A 21,604-nucleotide genomic window follows, 5' to 3' on the forward strand; every position below is an offset into this window, starting at 1 on the left:
GTTTTTTTTTGTCATACACTTGACGTGTCATACATTTTAATCATTCAATTATATTATTGTGTGTGGAGCTGTCACCACACTCAGTTTCCTAACATTTTCTTCTTGTGCTCGTTGTTTGGCCCCATTTACCCCCACCCTCCCTGCCAGACTTCAAGGTAATCATCAATCCAGCTACTGTCTCTCTAGACCTACCCTGAATTTCATATGCAGGAAATTGTACAAAACACAAACAGGAAGCAAGCAAACAGAACATCTACGCAAACGTTTCATTCACTGTTTATGGCATCACCACTTGGCTTGTCACCTGCGAAGAGCACATATACACCAGTTGGAGAAGAGAGTAAAAAAGCTCAAGTAGTATTTTGGTGTTACTGTAAAAATCCTTTCAGCTCATGAATTCTCTGAGATGGCCTGGGGGCCTCCCGAGGCCACCCTTTGAGAGGTGCTGGCTTTGCTGGGCATGTAACTTCCTGAAACCTCCTTCTTCACTCCCCACAGAGAACGCCAGGATGCAGATGGGCAGATGAAGGAGCTCCAAGACCAGCTTGAAGCCGAGCAGTATTTCTCAGTGAGTTCTGGATCCATTGACTGGAAGATGGTTGTATTTGCCCAGTTATTTTTTATTCTTGCTACACACCAGGAGAATTATTCGTAGCTAGTCTCATATATCAGAGTTTGAGAAAGGTTGGGGTGAGGGTGCATTAAGAAAAAAAAACGTATTTCTAGGCCAACAATCAGCATTAACAAATGGGATCTTCAGACTAGAACCAGAGAACTTATTTGCTTTTAAAAAAACAACAAAAAAACCCCCTATACTGCCATGTTGTGTTGAACTGGTCCACAGATGACTACATGAATACGGATGCTTTCTTTTTTAAAAAAAATCATTTTATTGGGGGCTCGTGCAGCTCTTATCACAGTCCATCCATCCATCCATTGTGTCAAGCACATTTGTACATATGTTGCCATCATCATTCTCAAAGCATTTGCTTTGTACTTGAGCCCTTGGTATCAGCTCCTCGTTTCCCCCCTCCCTCCCCGCTCCCCCTTCCCTCATGAAGCCTTGATAATTTGTAAATTATTATTACTTTGTCATGTCTTACACCATCTGAATCTCCCTTCACCCACTTTTCTGGATGCTTTCTAAAGTGCTTGATGCAAAAGACTACCTAAACTCACAAAAAAATTTATTTTCAAACCTTTCCTTTTCCATATCAGAAACCCCAGGTAAATTGCAAACCCCCAATTCCTTGTTATTTAATTACAAATGAATTGGGAGAGGGAAGTAGTGTTGAGCCGTACTGACTTACTTGTACACTGGTGGCACAGTTCGGTAAGTATTAGACTGCTCACTGCAACATCAGTGGGTCAAAACCACCAGCCGCGCCTCAGGAGGAAGACAAGGCTGTCTGCTCTTGTAAAGACTTCCAGCCGCTGAGATCCTGTAGAGCGGCGGTTCTCAACCTGTGGGTCCCAACCCCTTTTGGGGGCGAGCGACTCTTTCACAGGGGTCAGCCGATTCATAACAGTAGCAAAATTCCAGTTAGGAAGTATCAACGAAAATAATGTTATGGTCGGTGGGGGTCACCACAGCATGAGGAACTGTGTGAAAGGGTCATGGCCGTAGGAAGGTTGAGAACCGCTGCTCTCGAGGGTCGCTCTGAGTATCTGGCTGTGGGTTGGTTTGGTTGGTGTACAGCCTTGGGTAGATTCTTAGCCAACGCCAGAGTTTGGGGTGACATGTTTTTTACCTCAAAACTCAAAAATGCCTCCAAGGAAAAGGGTGGTGCTAGTTTAGCAGACACGTGTTAAGCATTGCTAGAAAAAGAATTTGAAGCACATAGCCAGGCCTGACGAAGCCAATGAAGGTTCGGAGCCTCTTATTAAGGAAAAATATATGTTCACAAATAAAGAAAATCGTTCTAAAATTATTTTAACATTTTTACTTGAAAATTGGTTTTAGAACATGAAATAAACACTGCCACTTTGTTTTAATCAGAAGCCTCTTTATGACCTTTGATTGAAAACCCCTGTTTTAAGTTATGTAGTCTTTTATTGTTCAGGTGGTTGTTGTGAAAAAAGAACTCACTAAAACAGTAATTTGCTTAGGAGCACAACAGTAAGGAAATATTTGCGATTCCAAGTTGAATTGAATCTGGGTCGGTTTTGAATGTAGGAGTCACATTTCTCATGATTATAATTACTACTGTACATTTCTCTTCCTTGTTACCACTTAGACACTCTACAAAACACAGGTTAGGGAACTTAAAGAGGAATGTGAAGAGAAGACCAAACTTGGTAAAGAATTACAGCAGAAGAAACAAGAATTACAGGATGAGCGGTAAGGGCAAATACCTTGTTTCTTTTGTTCAGAGCTGTGGTGTGTATATCCCGTTTGCTCCTTGAACAATAGAGTTTGACTGATGGAATGACTGAACAATTACTTGGCTTCATCATGAAGGTGGCAAACGAAAGCGTGTCTCTCTGAAATGCAGGGACTCTTTGGCTGCCCAGCTGGAGATCACCTTGACCAAAGCAGACTCTGAACAGCTGGCTCGTTCGATTGCTGAAGAGCAGTATTCTGACTTGGAAAAGGAGAAAATCATGAAAGAGCTGGAGATCAAGGAGATGATGGCCCGACACAAACAGGAGCTCACAGAAAAAGATGCTACCATTGCGTCGGTAAGTCACATCTTTGCACTCCCTTGGTTACCGTGGCACGACTAGAGTGAGTGTGATGCGAGCTGGCCCTTGGGGGCACTCGCTTTCCTGGGTCTCCCTCGGTTTGTCCTGCCCCTCTCTAGTACGGGTCCTCATTTGGTTCTGAGATTTCTTCTCTGATGTTTCCACTTGATACTGGGCCCACCTTTTTGAGGTGTTTTACTGTGGATCCTAAATGTGTTTTAGAAACGTTAGGGGAATATTCATGATCTAGATGAAAAGTTGCAGTTGCTGGCGACAGGTGTTCTAATCTAGCTAACCATTGACGGCATGGCTCCCAAAAGAACTACTTACAGAACAGACAGACCCGTTAAGCCATGTCTTAGTGAAAAGACCGAGGCTGTTTCAGATCCGTAGATAAATAGTGAAAGAATAGTTTGCAAAATGGGGCAAGATAATGTCATGGAGTTGACTGCAACGTACAACAAGCCTGTAGGAAGGAGACCTGTGTGGTTTCTGAGACTTTTCATCTTAATAGGGACAGACAGCCTCTTTTTCCTCTTGTCAGAGAGCTAGTGGAGTGGAACCAGTGGCCTGAGGTTAGCCGCTCAGTGTATATATAGCCCACTACATGGAAATGTAGCATATTTTGATATATAAATATTTAACCATAAAACTAAATTCGTATGTACTAGAGTAATGATAACTCAGTTCTGTTTATTGGAAATGAATAGGGGAACCAGAAATTAATTCCTGTACATACACTGATTTGATAGACACCTGTGTTAGAAATGACAATGTACAAATCCCTAGGGAAGGAGAAACATTTAATGAATGGTTTTGAAATGATGAGATATTCTAATTGTGATTAAAAGATAGCTGTATGAAATATAAAACATTGGGAAATCTTTTTTTTTTTTAAAGAAAAAGAAAATATTGGACTATTCAGTGATTTTTACATGTACAATTCAGTGATCTTATATTACGCAATTCTGTTTCCAAGTCATTCTCTTATTATTTACAGAAACCAAGTGCCCCCTAAGCAGAGACTCCTACTTGCCCCGTCTCCCACCTTAGGTAGCCACAAATAAACTGGGGTCACAGCAGCAATAGGGAATTGTCATGACTCACCCATTGTATTAGTCTAGGTACTTTGGAGAAACAAATCCACAGCGATTCATGTATAAGAGAGAGTTTTATGTAAAGAAAGTGTGCATCACGAAAACATCCCAACCCAATGCTGCCCAAGCCCACAAGTCCAACATTAACCCAACACAATCCACAAAGTCTCCACCTCACAAAACAGAGGCAGTGATGCCAACTGCAGGAGGAAAGCTGAGTCAGTGAACGAACAAGCATCTCAGCACTAGCAGGGGTCTCCACACGGCTGCTCCAGCACCCAGGGCTGCATCGGGATAGATCCATGCGGCTTCTCCTTGGGGATGTCTTGTAGGAAGTCAATCTTGCAAGCTGAAGCAGGGAACTGCTAAGGCAGCTGCACCCTGGTGCGACCATCACAAAACAAGAGACCCGAGAACTAGAAAGGCGAGGCTCACCACCCATTTATCCCTCCGCCTTTCAGTTAGCCCCACATGTGATTATCGGCCAGGTTGGCACAATTAACTAACTCACCCATGTATTAATTAAGACTTCATTTCCCTTTATGGCTGAGTAACTTTGGGGTATGTGCTCGGCAATCTGGCCTTTGAACCTGTGGCTCTTGTGAAGAGGGCGGAGAGATGCACTGGTGTGGGTTTCTGTCTCTGCCTGCTCTCAGTTCTTTGGGGTGCATAGCCCTGGGTCTGGGATGGCTGCATGCGCTAGTTCTAAGATTATTCTATGAGGAGCCACATGATTGTATTTTGGGGTCAAAGGAAATAAAATTAGATTCTTATTTCATCTTGTACACTAAAGTAATATTCCTATCTTAAGGACCTAAATACCAAAAAAAATCACGGTTAAAAACAGATCGAAATTGAGTATGACAAAAGACAGCATAACTAAATGACAAGATATGTGTAATATATATTTGTATCTGAAAAATAAATAGCTTATAACTCAATAAAAGCAAAGCTCATCCAAAACAAAAATTGGCCCTAAGAAAGGTAACTTGTAAGAGAAATCCAAATATTTAGGAAGTTAATGCTTATTTTAACTTCACCATCTGCAGGAAAAAGAGTAGATGAAATAACTGTGAAAATCCATTTATACCCATCACAATGGCAAAATAAAGTAGACAATTTCAGGAGCTTGAAGAATGTCCAGAAGAAAGGCGGCATAATCTACTATGACAATAAATATGAAATAGTATAGTGATTCCAGTAAACTTTAAATATGTAATACAGTCCAAAGGAATTTCACTTTGTTAAATCTGCTAGAGCAGCGGCTCTCAACCTGGGGGTTGTGACCCCTTTGGGGTCAAACGACCCATTCACAGGGGTCGCCTAAGATCTTATTTCTGATGGTCCTAGCAACGAGGCACTGTTTCTCTGCCCGTCTCCAGGCGGGTCCTCCCACATGCAGACATGCCCACATACGGGTCACCACCACATGAGGAACTGTTTGAAAGGGTGCCGGCATGAAGAGGGTTGAGAACCACTGTGCTAGAGAGACAGGCACACTGCTCCTGGGAGCTTCAGTGCTTCTGACGCTGAAATGACACTGTTATAGGTCAGTTCAGATGAATTGGCTATATCTTTCTGTAAATATGAGGAGATTCAAGACGTTTGCAGAATAAGACCACTACCTTTCAGTTCCATGTTTGAATGAGACTTTTGAAGCAATTAAATTTACAGCCGTGAAAACAAATCTGCCCCGCTAGTTTGTACGTTAGTGCCTGTTACGGACACTGAGGTGCAAGACTAGAGTGCCGCTGGCCGTGATGCATGTGGTTGTGTGTCAGCTAGTTGGGCCTGGGGTCTCAGTAATTTGGAAGTTATGTAATATTGTAGTTTGGAAGTTAGTCGGCGGCATGTCATCTTCAGCTTTGTGATCTGATGTCTTTATCCCCCATTTTCATGTAGTGTGCCTGTTTTTGCTCAATTACCTGGTCTTTGAACCTAACATGTCACTAAGTGAGAAGTGGGTATAGAGAGCTGGATACACATAGAGAAACCATTTTAACATTGTCGGGTGTTTTAATTTTCAGTTATCGCTTTAAATCATAGCTTAACTTTTATAAACTAAGATGTGATTATTTTTCTTCCTTAATTTCTTTAGCTTGAAGAAACTAATAGGACGCTAACCAGTGATGTTGCCAATCTTGCAAATGAGAAAGAAGAATTGAACAACAAACTGAAAGATGCTCAAGAGCGTATGTATTAATAGAGTACAGTTTACTTTTACTATTCCTAACATTTTATCCATTGCTATAGTCTCAATATAATTTTAATGCTTTCCCATGTTTTAGAGCTATCAAGGCTGAAAGATGAAGAAATAAGTGCAGCGGCTATTAAAGCACAGTTTGAGAAGCAGCTGCTGAGTGAGAGAACACTGAAGACTCAAGTATGTGCAGTCCAGTTTAAGTGTGATTTTGAATGGTTGCTGATTTCTTTCTTTTCTATTTTATTTCTAGCATTACAGTTTGCAAGCAGTGGTCATTGATTAAGTTTAGACATTTGCAAATAATCCCAAACAGAGAAATACTGATTGGGGAAAACCTAGATTTGATTAAATCAAGCTCAATTCAGTGTTTATTAACATTTTCTTAATTTCTAAAACCTGGAATCATAGCCCCTTCTTATTTTTTATTACAAGCTGATGATGTCTTCCCTGCTCTTAAGAAACTAATAAAAAAAGAAACTAGCTAGTGGCGTTGACTTAACAGCCTGAAAAAAGGGTCAGTTTGTAAAGGCTTTTGCCCGCCCTCCAGCAGCTCAGATGGCTGTATGCCCGGATGCTTTGGCTCCCAGCTAGTCTCCTCCCTTGTCAGGAGCCAGTGCTCAATGTGTTTCCTCCAGGGTAAAGAGATGCCCGGTAAGTCTTTCTGGGAATGGAAAAGTTCAAATGATAAGAAGTGACATCACATGAAACTTAAAAACATTTTAAATGATCAGTCTTAGAAAAGAAAAAAACAAGGTGGGTTGAAGGAGGGGGCTGAGGAGTAAAGGAGGTGCATTATAGAAATAAGTCGGGAGTCTTGTTTCTATTTAGTTCTGGTTCGGTGCATAGCGGCAATTATTGGTAGTTGTATAACTTGGTATTGGCGCGCTTTTGAAAAACCATTCATATTTTGTTCATTGTTTTTGTAGTGGTCGAATAGATGTAACAAAGCGTGTGGATTTCATCCTTTTCTAGATACAGTGTTGTGACCTGACTTGCTCACTGTGCTGTACACCCGTGAGCACTGTGTTTTATCACAGTGTCTTTTATCGTCCTTTTAAAAAAGTACCTCTTAAGCAACACTTTAAAAATGTATGTTTTTAAGGCTGTGAATAAGTTGGCTGAGATCATGAACCGGAAAGAGCCCGTCAAGCGTGGCAGTGACACCGACGTGCGGAGGAAAGAGAAGGAGAACCGGAAGCTGCACATGGAGCTGAAGTCCGAACGCGAGAAGCTGACCCACCAGATGATCAAGTACCAGAAGGAGCTGAATGAGATGCAGGCCGTAAGCACCCGCTAACCGCCGAGAAGTAGACTGTTTTCAAGCCTGTGTGGAACATGTCACAGAAATACTCATTATTCTTACTGAACGGAGGGGAAAGTGTTGTGGCATCTATCGTGTGTAGTTAATGAAATTTAATTTCTTGTAGCAAATCGCCGAAGAGAGCCAGATTCGTATAGAACTGCAGATGACCCTGGACAGTAAAGACAGTGACATCGAGCAGCTGCGGTCACAGCTTCAGGCCCTGCACATTGGGCTCGATAGTTCCAGCATCGGCAGCGGGCCGGGGGATGCCGAGCCAGACGATGGATTTCCAGGTACCGACTTGTTTGTTGTTGTAAAACGTCTCTATCTTACATGGAAATCTGTTGATTGTTTTGAGTCCTGTGCCGACAGCCCTTGAAGAAAAGTACTTGTCCTTCATCTCTTTAAGGGAAAACCTATTCCTTAGAGTGAGTATTCAGAGTAACAACTTACACTTATTTATTGGTTTCAACAACAAAAAAAATCAAATAGTGAAAAAGCGTAGTAGGGAACCACTCCGGCTTCCTAAGTCAGCTATTACATCTTATAACAGCTCTCTTTTGACGCGTTCACTTTATTTTTCATCACTTCTTCTGTATTCTCACTTCCCTTCATGTTGGCTTGTAGCCCGTATCACCCAGTCACACACTCTGGAGTCCGTGTCCTTCACCTACCAGTGCGCCTCCACTTCCCTCAGTGTGGCCTCGCAGCCTGCCAGGGCACGCATGCGCCTTGACTCGGAGTCTGACTCCGAAGAAGACTCCTTGCCCGCCTTACCGCTGTCATCGGAGCCTAATGGTACAGGTGACTCCCGGAAGATCTTCTCAGCTTGGGTTTTTCCCCATCCCCTAATTTCACATTGCTCTGACACATCTCTGTAACACTAACTAATAGTCACTAATTCATCTTGCTTGATGCTCACTGGGAAATTAACTGCTGCACGAGCAATTTGTTCTTAACGTATTTTCATGGCATCACTATTATCATGGTCAGGTAGCTTATTTTAGAAACGTAAAGACAGTTCCCAGTATATTAAGCTCCGGGCCAGGCCCGAAGAGGGATCCCAGGACCATTGACCGATTCCCCCGAAAGGACAATGGCCACGTTTAAGTGACGAAAGCAGTGAAAACCGTGAGGGGGTTCTGTTGACCACTAACGCGGTGTGAGAAGTGAAGAAATTGGGTGTACACTTCACAGAAAGTCAGTGTCGTAGCAGTCGGATACGAGGTCAGATTTCGTCTGGTTAAACTGGTTAAACTCAGAGCCAGATCACTAGTGTTATTTACCTTTGTTGTCACTTTTAGGAATATAGTTCATATAATACTTGCATTTCAAAATAATCAAGATTGAACATAAGTAGGTAATTGGTTACATGGAAGTTGTTTTAGATTTTCACAATAGAATTGTTCAATCTTAGATCATTAGAGGTCATCTGGTCTAGTCCTTTGAATTGGTATAGGAAGATGAAGTATCAAAAACTGACCGTTGAGCACACAGACGGTTTTGATGATAGTCTTTTTTGTGAATAGCCGCAGGCAGCCCATCACCTGTCCTAGAGTTTGCTCGGTTGATGTGAGAGGGAGGGAGCAGATGCTCTGAAGTCGGAGAGGGTGATTATGCAATCTTTAAGTCAAGTTCCCTAAACCAAATTAGAGTTATAATTCCTATTTGTAGGGTTGTTCTGAAGAATTTATGCAAAAGCATCTAGCATAGTTCAAACACAGAAAACTGAACCCACGGGTCCCATCGAGTAAACCCAGTCCGTCTGTCTCACTGTGACCTGTTACAGGGTGGACTAGAATTGTTCCCTAGGGTTTCCAGAGAACAGTCCTCCCCTTCGTCTCACTCGCAGTGGCTGCTGGGCTCCAGCCACCGGCCTTCCAGCCAGCAGCCCAGCGCTCCCTTGGCAGCACTTCCTGTCCCCCTCCTCAGAAACGCAGGAGGAGAGTACAAAGTGGATTTTGAATAATTTCCCCAAATGTTCATTGTGTGCACTTCATTAAAAGATAACTAACTGATCAGTGTCAGACACATTCTAAGACTTAAATCTTTTTCTGCTGTTGAAGCCCAATTTTAATGATTTACATATTTTGGAGTTAAAAAGTCTTTGTTATTCCTACTCATGCATTACTTTGATCTTTAAAAAAGATATTTCATTATAAAAGTTTGATTTTTCCCCCCTGCGTATTTAATGTAAATGTTTACTTTTCTGAGACAATACACTCTATCTATAGTTTTCCTTCTCCCAAAGGAAAGAATTAATAACTCAGTGTAGATGTCGCAGTGAACAGTGTGCTAGTCGCTGCTTTGGGGGAAGTGTTTGGTCTGCTGACTTTGCAGGTGCATGAATTTCATCAACAGGACTTTTGACTTCATGAAACGATAGAGTATATGCCTCCCGTGTGATGTGACCTGAATGTGTTTTTGCGTCTCATAACTACTCGACATGATTCTGCCTTGTTCTTGTATCTCCGGTGATGTGCAGCGATGCTGGAGGGGACATATTTGTTTTGTGACTTTTATATTAATTTTACTAAATTCCTCTTATCCAAGGAGAACTGTTATATTTGTCTCCATTTCTTGTGCTTGCTTACAGAATCGAGGTTAGAAGGGTGGCTGTCCTTGCCCGTGCGAAACAACACCAAGAAGTTTGGATGGGTTAAAAAGGTATTTCTTTAAGTCTGGCCTGCTCCCCCGTGGTTTAACCCCAGCGCTTCACTTGTGCGGTACCAGAATATGCATAGCAAGAACTGTACACTGAAAAACCTGTCTAAACTTCCTGACTTGGGGTGATTTTCCCTGCCTTTGTAAATACTATAAGCCTGTTGACCTTGGTGTTTTTGCTGTTTCAGGACGAAAGATGGTTCAGATTAAAAAAATAATAATTTTATTGGGGACTCTAACCGCTCTTACAACATTCCATACATCAATTGTATCAAACATATTTGTACATACATTGCCATCATCATTTCAAAAACAGTTTCTACTTGAGCCCTTGGTATAAGATTCTCTTTTTCCCCCTCCTCTCCCACCCTTGTGACTCCTTGATCAATTATATCTTGCTATTATTATTCCATATTTTACACTGTCTGTTGTCTACCTTCACCCACATTTCTGTTATTCATTTCCTTCAGGGGGTGGGGGAGCCCCTATATATCCAATGTTGTGATGGGTTCCCCTTTCTCCCCCTTCCCCTTCCCGGCCATCCCCCTCCCCTCCTGGTATCCTTACTCCCACTACTGTTCCTGAGGGGTTTATCTGTCCTGAACTCCATGTGTTGAGAGCTCTCATCTGTACCAATGTGTGTTCTCCGGTCTAACTTGATTTTTAAGATAGAGCTGGGTCATGGTAGTGGGTGGGGGAATCATTCAGGAGCTAGAAGAATGATGTATCATTCGTCAGTGCTATACTGCACCCTGGGTGAATCATCCCTTCTTTAAGATGGTTTAGATTATACAAAGACCCACTCCTTTCTTTATTCTTCTTCCTCTTTTACTATGATGATTGATACTGTGATGTTCATTTTTGACAAGGTTACTAATGTTACAGGATTTCAAAGCTAACTCATTCCATAAAATGTTAGACTTCACCGATCATTCTTTAGATATTAACTACCCAATGTAGGTAGATGTATTATTTCAAAGATGATTTTTCTTAGGGTACTTTACTTATTAGCTAGGCATTTAAAAATGTTTTGATTGTTAGCACATCATTTATTTTCAAAGAAAATAGAGACGGTATATAATCACATTAATCATTGTTTAACTTCTGCCCTCCCTCTTTTTAATAGTATGTGATTGTAAGCAGTAAGAAGATCCTTTTTTATGACAGTGAACAGGATAAAGAGCAGTCTAATCCATACATGGTTTTAGATATAGAGTAAGTATTTTTACTAGAATATTTACAAAATATTATTTTTCTTGTCTGGTTACGTGTGGCCAGGGAATAACGTGACATTATCAAGTGCAGTGAAGCTTACTCGCTGCACGAGAACTCGTCGCATAGCTTCTGTGCACTCTCGACATTTCCTGATTCTTGGCTTCATTCAGAGGGAAGTCTGGGACATAGGGCTAGCTAAAACATCTACTCCATGGGGCTTTATTGTTTTTTTTGAAACTAATGAAAACTCTCTTAATGAGAATTTCTCAGAATCTCAAGGAATGATTAAATACTGAGATTTTGTGCAATTGTGAAATGGGTCAGAGTAAACTTCCGAAATAAATATAGGATAGCTAATGTAATTTAATCCTCTACTAATACTTTACTCCTTAAAAATCTTTTATAGCAAGTTGTTTCATGTCCGACCAGTAACACAGACAGACGTATATCGAGCAGATGCTAAAGAAATACCGAGGATATTCCAGGTAAACACAGAGCTTTTGTGTTTGCTTTTCTCTTTTCATCTTCAGAGGTTCTCATAGAATCGAGCTCGAATGTCTTTACTTCGGGGCCTTCACGCTGCTTTTTCAGTCACCTTTAAAGACGGTCCTTTTGTGTGCGCATGACCTCCAAGCATATTCTTGTGAGCACAGTGCTGCCTCGTTATACTTGTGAAGACGGCGGGTCGTTTGTTTACATCGCCTTTGCTGTCTTGTTTCGTGTGACTTAAAATAAGAACTTTTCCTCTGATTTTGTTTTATGCCCAATTCTCTGGAAAGTTAGGGGGGAAATTTTAAGTCACTTTTAAGGTTAAATTTAGGGAGCCCTGGTAGTGTAGTGGTTATGGGTTAGGCTGCAGTCTGCATGGCTGGCAGTTCAAAACCACTAGCAGTTCTTTGGAGACAGGCTGGACTTTGTACCCCAGTTACAGCCTTGCAGAGCCACAGAGGGTCCTTGTGGGTCAGCATCGACTGCATGGTGGTGAGAGAAAGTGAAATGCTACACCTCGTCGGCCTTGGACTTCCAATTCGAAGGGAAGTCAAATCCTTCCCTTGACTGCTTCCATATTTCAGATTAATCAAGCCATCCGTTATATCCTGTGTTCCATCTGTGTAAAAAGCCCTTGTGCCGGGGCAGAATGGACACTTGTGCTCTTGGGATGCCCATCATGTTGATGTGAAAGCATGTGCTTATTCCTTCCCTCTTTCCTTTCCCCCAGAACCCACCAGATGCACATCTTTTCATGGGAGCTGTGTGGACAGTTATCGCCCAGTTTTAACCTTCTTAAGAATACCAATTCAAGCAATCTCCACATCTCCTCAGGAGATTATTTTGAACTACACCCCCCCACACACACACCTAAAGTTTTTTCTAATAGTCATCAAGTACAAATTTACCCCTGGCTGACCTTCTGAACACAAGGAACCAGTTTGAAGAGAATTGAGTCTTTGAAATGTGACCCACAGTGATCGCCACGACTTTTCTCACAGGCTCTCTCTCCATTAGTCTGAGTCTACTTAGGTTTGAATTTTCATGGAATAACTTAAGTCGGTCGAGTGTATTTGCGAGGTCAGAGTGGTTACTGCATTGGGGTACACACTGGTGTTCAGAAAGCTCGCTGTTCTTTCACAGATTTTGTATGCCAACGAAGGCGAGAGTAAGAAGGAACCGGAGTTTCCAGTGGAACCAGCGGGTGAAAAATCAAATTATATTTGCCACAAGGGACATGAGTTTATTCCTACTCTCTATCACTTCCCCACCAACTGTGAGGCTTGCATGAAGCCTCTGTGGCACATGTTTAAGCCGCCCCCTGCTCTGGAGTGCCGTCGCTGCCACATGAAGTGCCACAAGGACCACATGGACAAGAAGGAGGAGGTGATCGCTCCCTGCAAAGGTACGGCCATCACTGCCCAGCAGCCCGACGCTGTTCATGCCTGTCGTGCAGCACACACTAATTCCCTCCACTATATCTTGGCAGTATATTACGATATTTCAACGGCGAAGAACCTGTTGTTGTTAGCCAGTTCCACAGAAGAGCAGCAGAAGTGGGTGAGTCGGTTGGTGAAAAAGATCCCCAGAAAGCCTCCGGCCCCAGACCCCTTCGCCCGGTCGTCCCCCAGGGCTTCCATGAAGGCCCCGCCGAGCCAGGCTGCCCGACGGCCGAGCCGACAGCTGGTCCCAAACAAGCCCAGGTGAGTCTGTTACACTGCAAAATGGACTCAGGTGTGGCTATGTGTAAACACGTGATGCATATTGGTCTGTCTTTTGTGCCGTCTATAATCCGTAGAGTAGGGTTTTTATAAATACTTTGACTAAATTTAGTAGTTCAGGTTAACTTTGCACATATATCTTTTAAGGGTTAAATATTAAAATCTTGTTTTCAGTGAGGTGACGTTCAATATTTTATTTTTGGTGAGCTGAGAGACAAGCTAGAAATCTGAAGTCTAATTCAGCCTGGAAGTTTCAAACAAGCATGTGTCTGGTTTTAAGAAGCAAGATATAATGACTTTTAAGATGTAAATTCTGTTTACTAGTTAAAGTTCAACATCTCTCATTGGGGAGATGGGAACTAGGAATATGTAGTGAGGTCAGAGGTATCAATCTGCACATGCCTAGTTAATGCTTTCCGACTGATTTCTGTTGAGCACATTTTGCTGACTGCATCACAGTGACTCAAATGATCTTGAGTTTGAATAACCAGTTTTGATTTGCCAACCACGACGCGGCTGCTTCTGTAAGTGACCACGAAGATGTGTTGAGCTAGAGGAGAAAGGATGTACTCACAGAAGTAGTTCCCTCTAACTTCAGGTGTTCTTTTTGTTCCCTAACTTAGGAACCTTTATGTGAATTCTGATATGCATTGGTGTATCATTTGGATCTTAGCATTTTAACAACAAATCTCTTATAAAACTTTCATGAAAGTGAAAACTCAAGAAAAGCATTTAGAATAACAAAGGCAGAATTGGTTTTTCGACAGTGAGAGTCTTGAATATTTTGTGTAATGGCTAACAAAACTAAGTAATACCACGTTAGTGATATAAGATTGTAGACAAGCTGAAGAACTCAAATACTAAAGGTTATTTATTTTTTATGCCTGAGAAAAACATTTAACAAAGTTTTATTAGTATTAGAAGATGCTTAGTGCTTAAATGCTTTATAATATATTTCTGCTTCCAAAGTGCTTTCATATATATTAATATATAGTATATTCTCTTATTTAAGTTGCTACATAATCTATGTGTACCTTTTAGGGGCTGGGGGGCACACATTCCATTTAATAGTGCAAAGCATTTCATTTTGGGTGATTTGGGAGACAAGATAGAAGCTGTAAGTCTTAATTCAATCTACAAGTTTAGAACAAAAACTTGTGTCTAATTTTTTGTCGTTCTGTCATCCTGAAAACAGTCATGTAAAGTCACACACGGATTGTTACCTCCCCGGCCCTCCCCCCACTTCTAGTGGGGTACCAGAGGGCAAGCCATTTGCTTAGATCCAGGAAGTCTTAGAACGTTTTTAGCAGAAACTGTGTGTGTTTGCTGTTCTTTTCCATTTCTAAATTTTAGTTAATAGGTTACCTGTTTTAGAAAATAATAGTTACATACCAACCTGGAGTGTTGAAAACAATAATTGCAAAACTGAAGTAATGCAAACAGGTGCCCGCGTACCAATTTGGAGGTAAGACAGGACCTATCCCGGGCGGAAGGCAGAGCCAGAAAGCACAACACCAAAGAGCAGCCGATGGAGCTGAAGCCTTAGGGGGTCTCAAAGTGCCATGTTTGCAATGCGTATGGTGAAAGGTCGGTTCATATCTTTATATATAAAAGGTTTTGTAAATCATTTTAAAAGATCTTTTTGACAGTATGAGAATTAACAAGAAGGATGCCTATGTTATAATTCAGATAGCTATTTGATATGAAAAAGTGGCCAACTTGTTTATTAAACAAAGAAATTCAATTCAAATGAAAATTAGACTAGAGAACCATATTTCACTCGCCCATCTCGTGAGCATTAAGAAACTCAATATTGTAAAGAAACAGGCACTTTCATGTACTGCCCGCTGGACTCAAAAGGGATGCAGCCTTCTTTGGCTGTGTTCACACGTTTGAGTCCCCAGCGGCTTTGCAGCACCGGGTTGGGTGGTAAGTGGGGATGGAGAAGGGCGGACAAACTCTGCCTGAGGGCATTCAGAGGCCTCCCAGATGAGAGGATCACTGTATTCTCTAGGTCTGTGATAGGGGACCCGTCAGCTCCTGGCACAATGTTCCTATGCAGAGTCGCTCAGTGGTCAAGAGTTAGTCCTGCGTTTGCAGTGGTAGAGGGCTGCGCCAGAGACACCGGATACCTTCCTGTACACGTGCTACCTGTGTGCTGGCGGGGCCTGTGGAGGTGTAGCTGCAGAGTCTCCAACAGAGACAGACTGGGGAGAAAGGCCTAATGACCTCTCTCCAAATATCAGCCCGTGGAAACCAGGGGCCTGATGGAGGGTGTGCGGCGGCGCAGCAGTTGTGTTGACGACAGTCATGGCCCCGTATTGGAAGGATGTGGGGAGAGGACGGGTCAGGGGGTCCAGGGTGAAGGGCTTGGTTGCTAACCGAAAGGAAGAAGGTGTGGCAGTCTGCTTCTGTGAAGATTACGGCCTGGGCACCCTGGCCTCCATCACATAGGATCACTGGGCCATCTGCAGATAGCATACTTAGAGGGGAACGTGGAAAATGAGCTTGAAGAACAACCTCTGGATTCTATTGTACTGGCAGTGAAAATGAAGAGAAATGAATCAGAGTTCAGAAGAATGTTTTATAAAAGCTTGCTAATTTAAGAGAATATATTGTATTTTATATTTCGATCTATATTATGACTTTGGAGAAGGTTTACACAGCAGTTAGGTTCCCACTCAACATTTTGCACGAACTGTTCATGAACATTCTCAGTATTTCTATTCTGGTTGTTCTGTCTCCATTAATCTACTTTCCCTTCTTTTCATCTTGATGTTAAAGTAATTGTTGGCCATTTAGTTTCATATAGATGACTTTTTAAAGAACATTGTTCTCATAGGTGATAGTCTCTTCCGTTGAATGACCAGAATTAGGCACACATTGCAAAGGCTTTGCAAGGGTATGGGTCTTAGATACCTAGTGCTGCTACAACACACAAGGGGGTGACTCTCCCAGCAGACATTTTTTCCCCCTCAACGGTTAGGCTGGAAGTTTGAATTCACAGTGCCAGCTGTAGGGGGAGGCTCGCTCGTGCGCGCGCTCTCTCTCTCTCTCTATCAGATCTCCCTGTATCTTAGTATCCTACCCCATCTCTGCTTCCAACTTGTGTTTAATCTCTTTTCTATCTCAGAAGAGACCAGTCTTACCTCATTAACATAACTAAGACAACCTGCTAATAAATGGGGTTATAGCATAGATAGAAGTTAGGATTTACAACATGTATCCCTAGGGGCTATAACTCAACCCACAACAAATGAAATGATGGGTTTCCCACAGCATGTAACCAAATTGAGGCCTGGACACTGAAGAAGGGGTTCTGATGCCGTTCTTTTCAGTCTCCCTAGCGGGAGAACTGAACCCTTATCTAGAAATCAGCTCACATTTAAGCCTGTGCAGCGAGCCCAGTCCAACCTGTGAAAGGCGGGAGTGTGTCAGATGGCGGCAAGCCTGGCCCCACAGCTCTCACTGGCCATGATAAGCTGTGGGGAGGGTTACTCAGTGAATCGCTGGTGATGTTAGAGTGTCCGTGTCTACAGACCCTGATCTGCACCCAGCACGTTTTACGGCGCAAAGGTGGTTTGTCTTTAAATTAGGTGAGTTGTCCGTCCCCCGTCCTGTCGGTGCCAACCAACGACATTGAGATTACTTTCCCCTTTGATTAAAAAAAAAAAAGCAAATACTTCCACACTCACTTTAGTCCAATTCTAGTCTCCTGGGATGGAGCCTGGGAAGATGCATTATAAGTAGTCCTAGCACCAGTGAATTTCATGTGCACAAGCTCATGAACCACGGATCACCTGTGGTGATCACAGGTTGGGCATTGGCAGGCAGATGCGTGCCTTGTCACACGTGGACAGTGAACAACGAACAAGCTGTGCTTTCCAAGTTACAATTCAGGTGATCAGACTGGAGGAAAACGCGTACTTCTGCTCTATACCCGCGAGGTTTACATGGCTCCCCTTTTCTGGTCGGACTTCATCCGGGGTGTGTGGTGAAGAGAATGCCCACAGATCTCCCGCCACGCTGGGCGTCAGCAGGGCTGCGCCTTCACCTGGGGAGCAAGCACGGTGGGTGTCGTAGGTCTTCTTATCCCCAGCTGTTCTCCTCCCCACATAGTAGGATCCTGCGCGCTTCCCCTGGGGGCTCCCATGGAAATGTTCCTCTGCTTGGTAGCAGTAGAAGTGTTAGATTTTGGCCCGAGCATTAACTACAGTTTGTAAAGAGTGCTAGAGTATAAATTTGCAAACCTCCTGTTGCAGACTGCTTGATCTGGCGTTTAAAGACTGGGATTGGTCATTTGATGATGTTGATGATGGTGATGATGATGATGACGATGTTTTTGATTTCTGAAGAAACAAAAGGGGTAAATTCAAAAATGGAAAGAAAAAAAAAGAAGAAGTTTTGGTGTTTCCAAGTAGTGCATGTGGTTTGAACCCGGGCTTTTATAAGTTTTTGCTAGTTTGGGAATTTTGGTGTTTTTTTTTTTTTAATAATACTGTCTTTTAAAAGGAGTTTTAAGAAATGTTTCTAACTGTAAAGCCTGTGCTAAAAGTAAAATGCTATGTTCAGATTCTTGATTGGCTACAAATTTTCAATCCACTTGGGATTATAGGTTTGGGGGGATTTTTTGGGTTAGGGATGAAGCCTATAGAAATAACAAAGGGCTAATTCTCAGACTTGCCATTCATTCCAAAGAAGCTCTGTCCAGAGAAGTCAATCTGACCATGTGTTCAGCCTCCTACCCCTGTGCTGGTTTGTGAACATAGCATGGAAACTGCCTTCCTGCTTTTCCCTCCCTCCCTCCCTCCCTCCCTCCCTCCCTCCCTCCCTCCGTTTCTGTGGAACCTGCAAGGATTGAAACCATAAAGCAGTGGTTCTCAACCTTCCTGGTGCCCGGACCCTTTCATACAGCTCCTCATGTGGTGGTGACCCCCCAACCATAAAATTATTTTCATTGCTACTTCATATCTGTCATTTTGCTACTGTTCTGAATTGGACGTCCCCTGTGAAAGGGTTGTTTGACCCCAAAAGGGGTTGTGACCCACAGGTTGAGAACCGCTGCCATAAACACTGTATAAGTCTATTAAGTGCTGTGAAATAGCTATTTCTGATTTGGCTTTTGTTGGGATTTGTGAATTGTTTGCTTTTGGAGAATTTAATGTTAACCTGACTGAAGAATGCTAATGATACGTTATAACAAAGTTCTTTTGCTTTTAGGAGATGTAAAATAGTTTGGTTAATAAGGGCTAAGATTTTAATGAACGTTGAGCTTCATGAATTTACACATTTTACATATAATGAATTTACAAGAAGTAATGTCTATCTGAAGCATGTTGAAAAAAAAATCTTATAAAATTGGGGTCTATTGATAACCTTGTTTACCGGAGTGCTTCTGTATGTATTTATTATGAGAACGTATTTCTTCCCACTTCATAGATAAGGGAAATGTGGCTCAGGGTCAAACAACCTAGCCAGAAGCCTGCTATACAAACCCACTGTTCTTTCAGCTGTGTAAAACAGCTCATTATTTGAACCCCAAGTCAAACATTTACTCAGATTTGTTATTCTGTGACATATTATTTAACCTAATAGTTAATTATATTAAAACTTATCTGTAATGTGTGTGCCAAGTCTAGTGCTGCCACAGTGCACAGCTGTGTTGAGAAAGCAGAAATCGCATGGGCCTCAGCAGGGAGAGACAGACCAGGCAGTGTGCTCATGCATGTTATGTAGTGTTGGAAGTGTAATTGTTCCATGACAGTAGAGTTCAGTAATGTAATTAGAGATTGCCTCTTCAAAGAATTTAACGATCTCTAAAATTACCTCATTGCGTGTCCTAACTGTATTTGTTCTCTCTCTAGCTAACTGCCTTCTATGAATGCAGCCATTACTCAAGGTAATCGTATTCTTCCAGTTAAAACAAGACTGAGAGATGACGGCCCACAGTTTATCCAAAAGCTCTGTTTTCCGGAGAGACTGATGTCTACACACATAAGTATATGTGTCCCCCTTTGTCCTGCGGCATAGATTACAAAGTTTGGAGCAATTTCTGGACCCCTTTGAAGCAATGAGTTGTTGATCGAACAAGGACGCCGTCTACGGCCCGTCCACGCGGGCTTCCTGGAGCTCTCCTGGCGCCACCCACACTACATCGCACACAAGGACTGAGAATAGTCAGACTTTCAAGAACTCATCTTCTCAGCTTCGGCAGAGCAGTTTCACCAGCACATTTACCAGAAGAATCTGGGCGTGATCCCACTACAGTGATGAAGACTGCGTCTTTAAGAAGTGACCATTGTACTGTGTGTGTGTGTGTGCATGTGCGCGTGTGTGTACGCTTACACACACACACACACACTCACAGTACTGTCATTCTGTAGGGGGTTTGTAAAACTTCCCACTTTATTTTTTTATACATATGAATCAGATTTCGTTACTACAGTTGCAGCTCGCACTTGTGTGAAGCCATAATGTTGGTTTCTATCATTGACTGTGTGGGCCTGACGGAAGCTGCATGCTAGAGTTGAAGCAGCTGTTGTAGCAGTGAGTCTCACCTTCGTGCTCCGTGTCCCGATGCTTCATCATAGGCCACTTTACCCTTTTTGAATGCCTTAATTTAATTTCTTTTTCGAAGTCTTAGCCCTTTAGCTGTATTTAAGAAACAAAAAATCAACCAAGTGCTAGTTTACCGCTATTAGGATGCAAATTTGCTTTGTGGAAGAAACATAGTGCACTATTTTTTCACAGAATAGTTCTATCCATGTCAGTCTATTTTGATTGTATAACTATCTTTTTTTAAGTATTGGTCCTAGAAACAATAATGGATAGTATTCAGACTAATATATCTTTGATGTAGAACTATTACTCTTCCAGCCCCTTACAGACCTCCGTGTTAGCCTGCGACTTAGTGCTACGAAATGTTTTCTTTGTTTTGAACTTACTGGGTATCCTAAATATGTCTTTATTTCTGGTTTTAAAAAAATTGTGACTTTTTTACATTTCATACTCAAAATTGAAAAATTGTCTCAGATATAAGAAAACGATGATATACTGTAGATAAATTTTAAATATGAAATGTGATCCTCAAACACAACTCTGTATGGCAATACTTCAGTACCAGGTCGAAGCAACTAGTTATTGGGAAGAAGCAGCCTCAAAGGCACTTCATTTTCTTTTAATTTTAAAAATGCTATAAAGTGAATAGTTGATGCAGGCCCATTCCTGCTACATCCTCATCAGACCAGACAAACATGTGTCAATACACTATGGTGTGCAGCAATGGTAATCAAGTGAGAGAGAAACCACGTGGTTTTTATCAGCCTTCTCTTTATGTGTCTACACACACGTGGTAGGGTATTGACCGATCCCTAATATCTCAATAAAGAAAGGCATTTTGTTGATTCCCTCTAGGGTCAGCATAGGGTTGTTCAAGCATTCGGTCTACAGCTGCCGATCATGTCATGGAAATGGGAAGTGGCCCACGGACACGCGGGAAGGGAGTGTCGTCCTCGCGACGGGGTCTGCTGGAATGAGCGGCACAGCCGCCGCCCTCGCAGACAGGGGTGGGGGTGGGGGTAGGTCCTGTGGTTCTGGTTTTGAGGCAAAGCTTTTTTTAAAATAAGATTTAAAAAGGAAAAATATATGAAATTTATATAGAATAATTATTTCCATTCATTAGACTTGTTTAAGGAGACTGAATTAATATTTTATATAAAGATTTTGCTACCTTATGGGAGGTTCTATCCTTTTATTCAGAATTGGAGAGAATATATATATATATTTTTAATAAACTTTATTAAGATGAAATAATTTGAAGTTTACACGTGGGTGATTGGAATACCTGCATAAAGAGACAGGTGTGGATTTTTGAATGCTGCGTATCTTAGAACCTGGAGAAGCATGGCGCGTGCACCTGTACCAGGAGAGCTCCTGTGGAGGGTTTTTGTGGAGGGAACATTACTCTGTGAGGGTGGGGGCCCGGCATCGCTCCCATGGCGCTTCCTCACCTTGGATGGGTTGACCGAAGGGTCTGTAAGGGTGTCTGTCCAAGGGAAGGAAATGCGCTCCATGAACAGTGCGGACGCAGGCTCGGAAGTGGCTCTTCCCTCTGGCTGCTTTCTTGTGCATCTCACGTGCCTGAGCGCGCTTCTGTGCAATTGTTCCCTCCCCAGCGCTCGCTAGAGGGCACTGACCGGGAACCCGACTTTCTGCCCACTCCCCCCCC

General features: G+C 42.4%; 1 protein-coding gene across 5 annotated transcripts in view; it reads left to right on the plus strand.

Annotated features, from left to right (window-relative positions):
- The window catches only part of ROCK2 (Rho associated coiled-coil containing protein kinase 2), a 146,524-nt gene extending 125,338 nt beyond the window's left edge, over positions 1 to 21,186 (plus strand). For 2 of the 5 annotated variants that reach the window (XM_045286617.1, XM_045286614.1), the window contains 15 exons: positions 499 to 568; positions 2,238 to 2,341; positions 2,496 to 2,682; positions 5,881 to 5,974; positions 6,071 to 6,165; positions 7,088 to 7,267; positions 7,413 to 7,581; positions 7,916 to 8,092; positions 9,885 to 9,955; positions 11,079 to 11,167; positions 11,574 to 11,652; positions 12,800 to 13,061; positions 13,146 to 13,359; positions 17,640 to 17,743; positions 19,242 to 21,186. In XM_045286617.1, coding sequence (XP_045142552.1) covers positions 499 to 568; positions 2,238 to 2,341; positions 2,496 to 2,682; positions 5,881 to 5,974; positions 6,071 to 6,165; positions 7,088 to 7,267; positions 7,413 to 7,581; positions 7,916 to 8,092; positions 9,885 to 9,955; positions 11,079 to 11,167; positions 11,574 to 11,652; positions 12,800 to 13,061; positions 13,146 to 13,359; positions 17,640 to 17,730 — 1,882 coding nt within the window. In that variant the 3' untranslated portion in view covers positions 17,731 to 17,743; positions 19,242 to 21,186. The remainder of the gene's footprint in view (positions 1 to 498; positions 569 to 2,237; positions 2,342 to 2,495; positions 2,683 to 5,880; positions 5,975 to 6,070; positions 6,166 to 7,087; positions 7,268 to 7,412; positions 7,582 to 7,915; positions 8,093 to 9,884; positions 9,956 to 11,078; positions 11,168 to 11,573; positions 11,653 to 12,799; positions 13,062 to 13,145; positions 13,360 to 17,639; positions 17,744 to 19,241) is intronic. The other 3 variants (XM_045286615.1, XM_045286618.1, XM_045286616.1) reach the window with 3 other exon arrangements.
- The last annotated feature ends 418 nt before the right edge of the window (positions 21,187 to 21,604 follow it).

This window comes from Echinops telfairi, unplaced genomic scaffold, assembly GCF_000313985.2.
Source record: "Echinops telfairi isolate 266 unplaced genomic scaffold, ASM31398v2 ScPeMD7_9;HRSCAF=40, whole genome shotgun sequence".
NCBI lineage: Eukaryota > Metazoa > Chordata > Mammalia > Afrosoricida > Tenrecidae > Echinops > Echinops telfairi.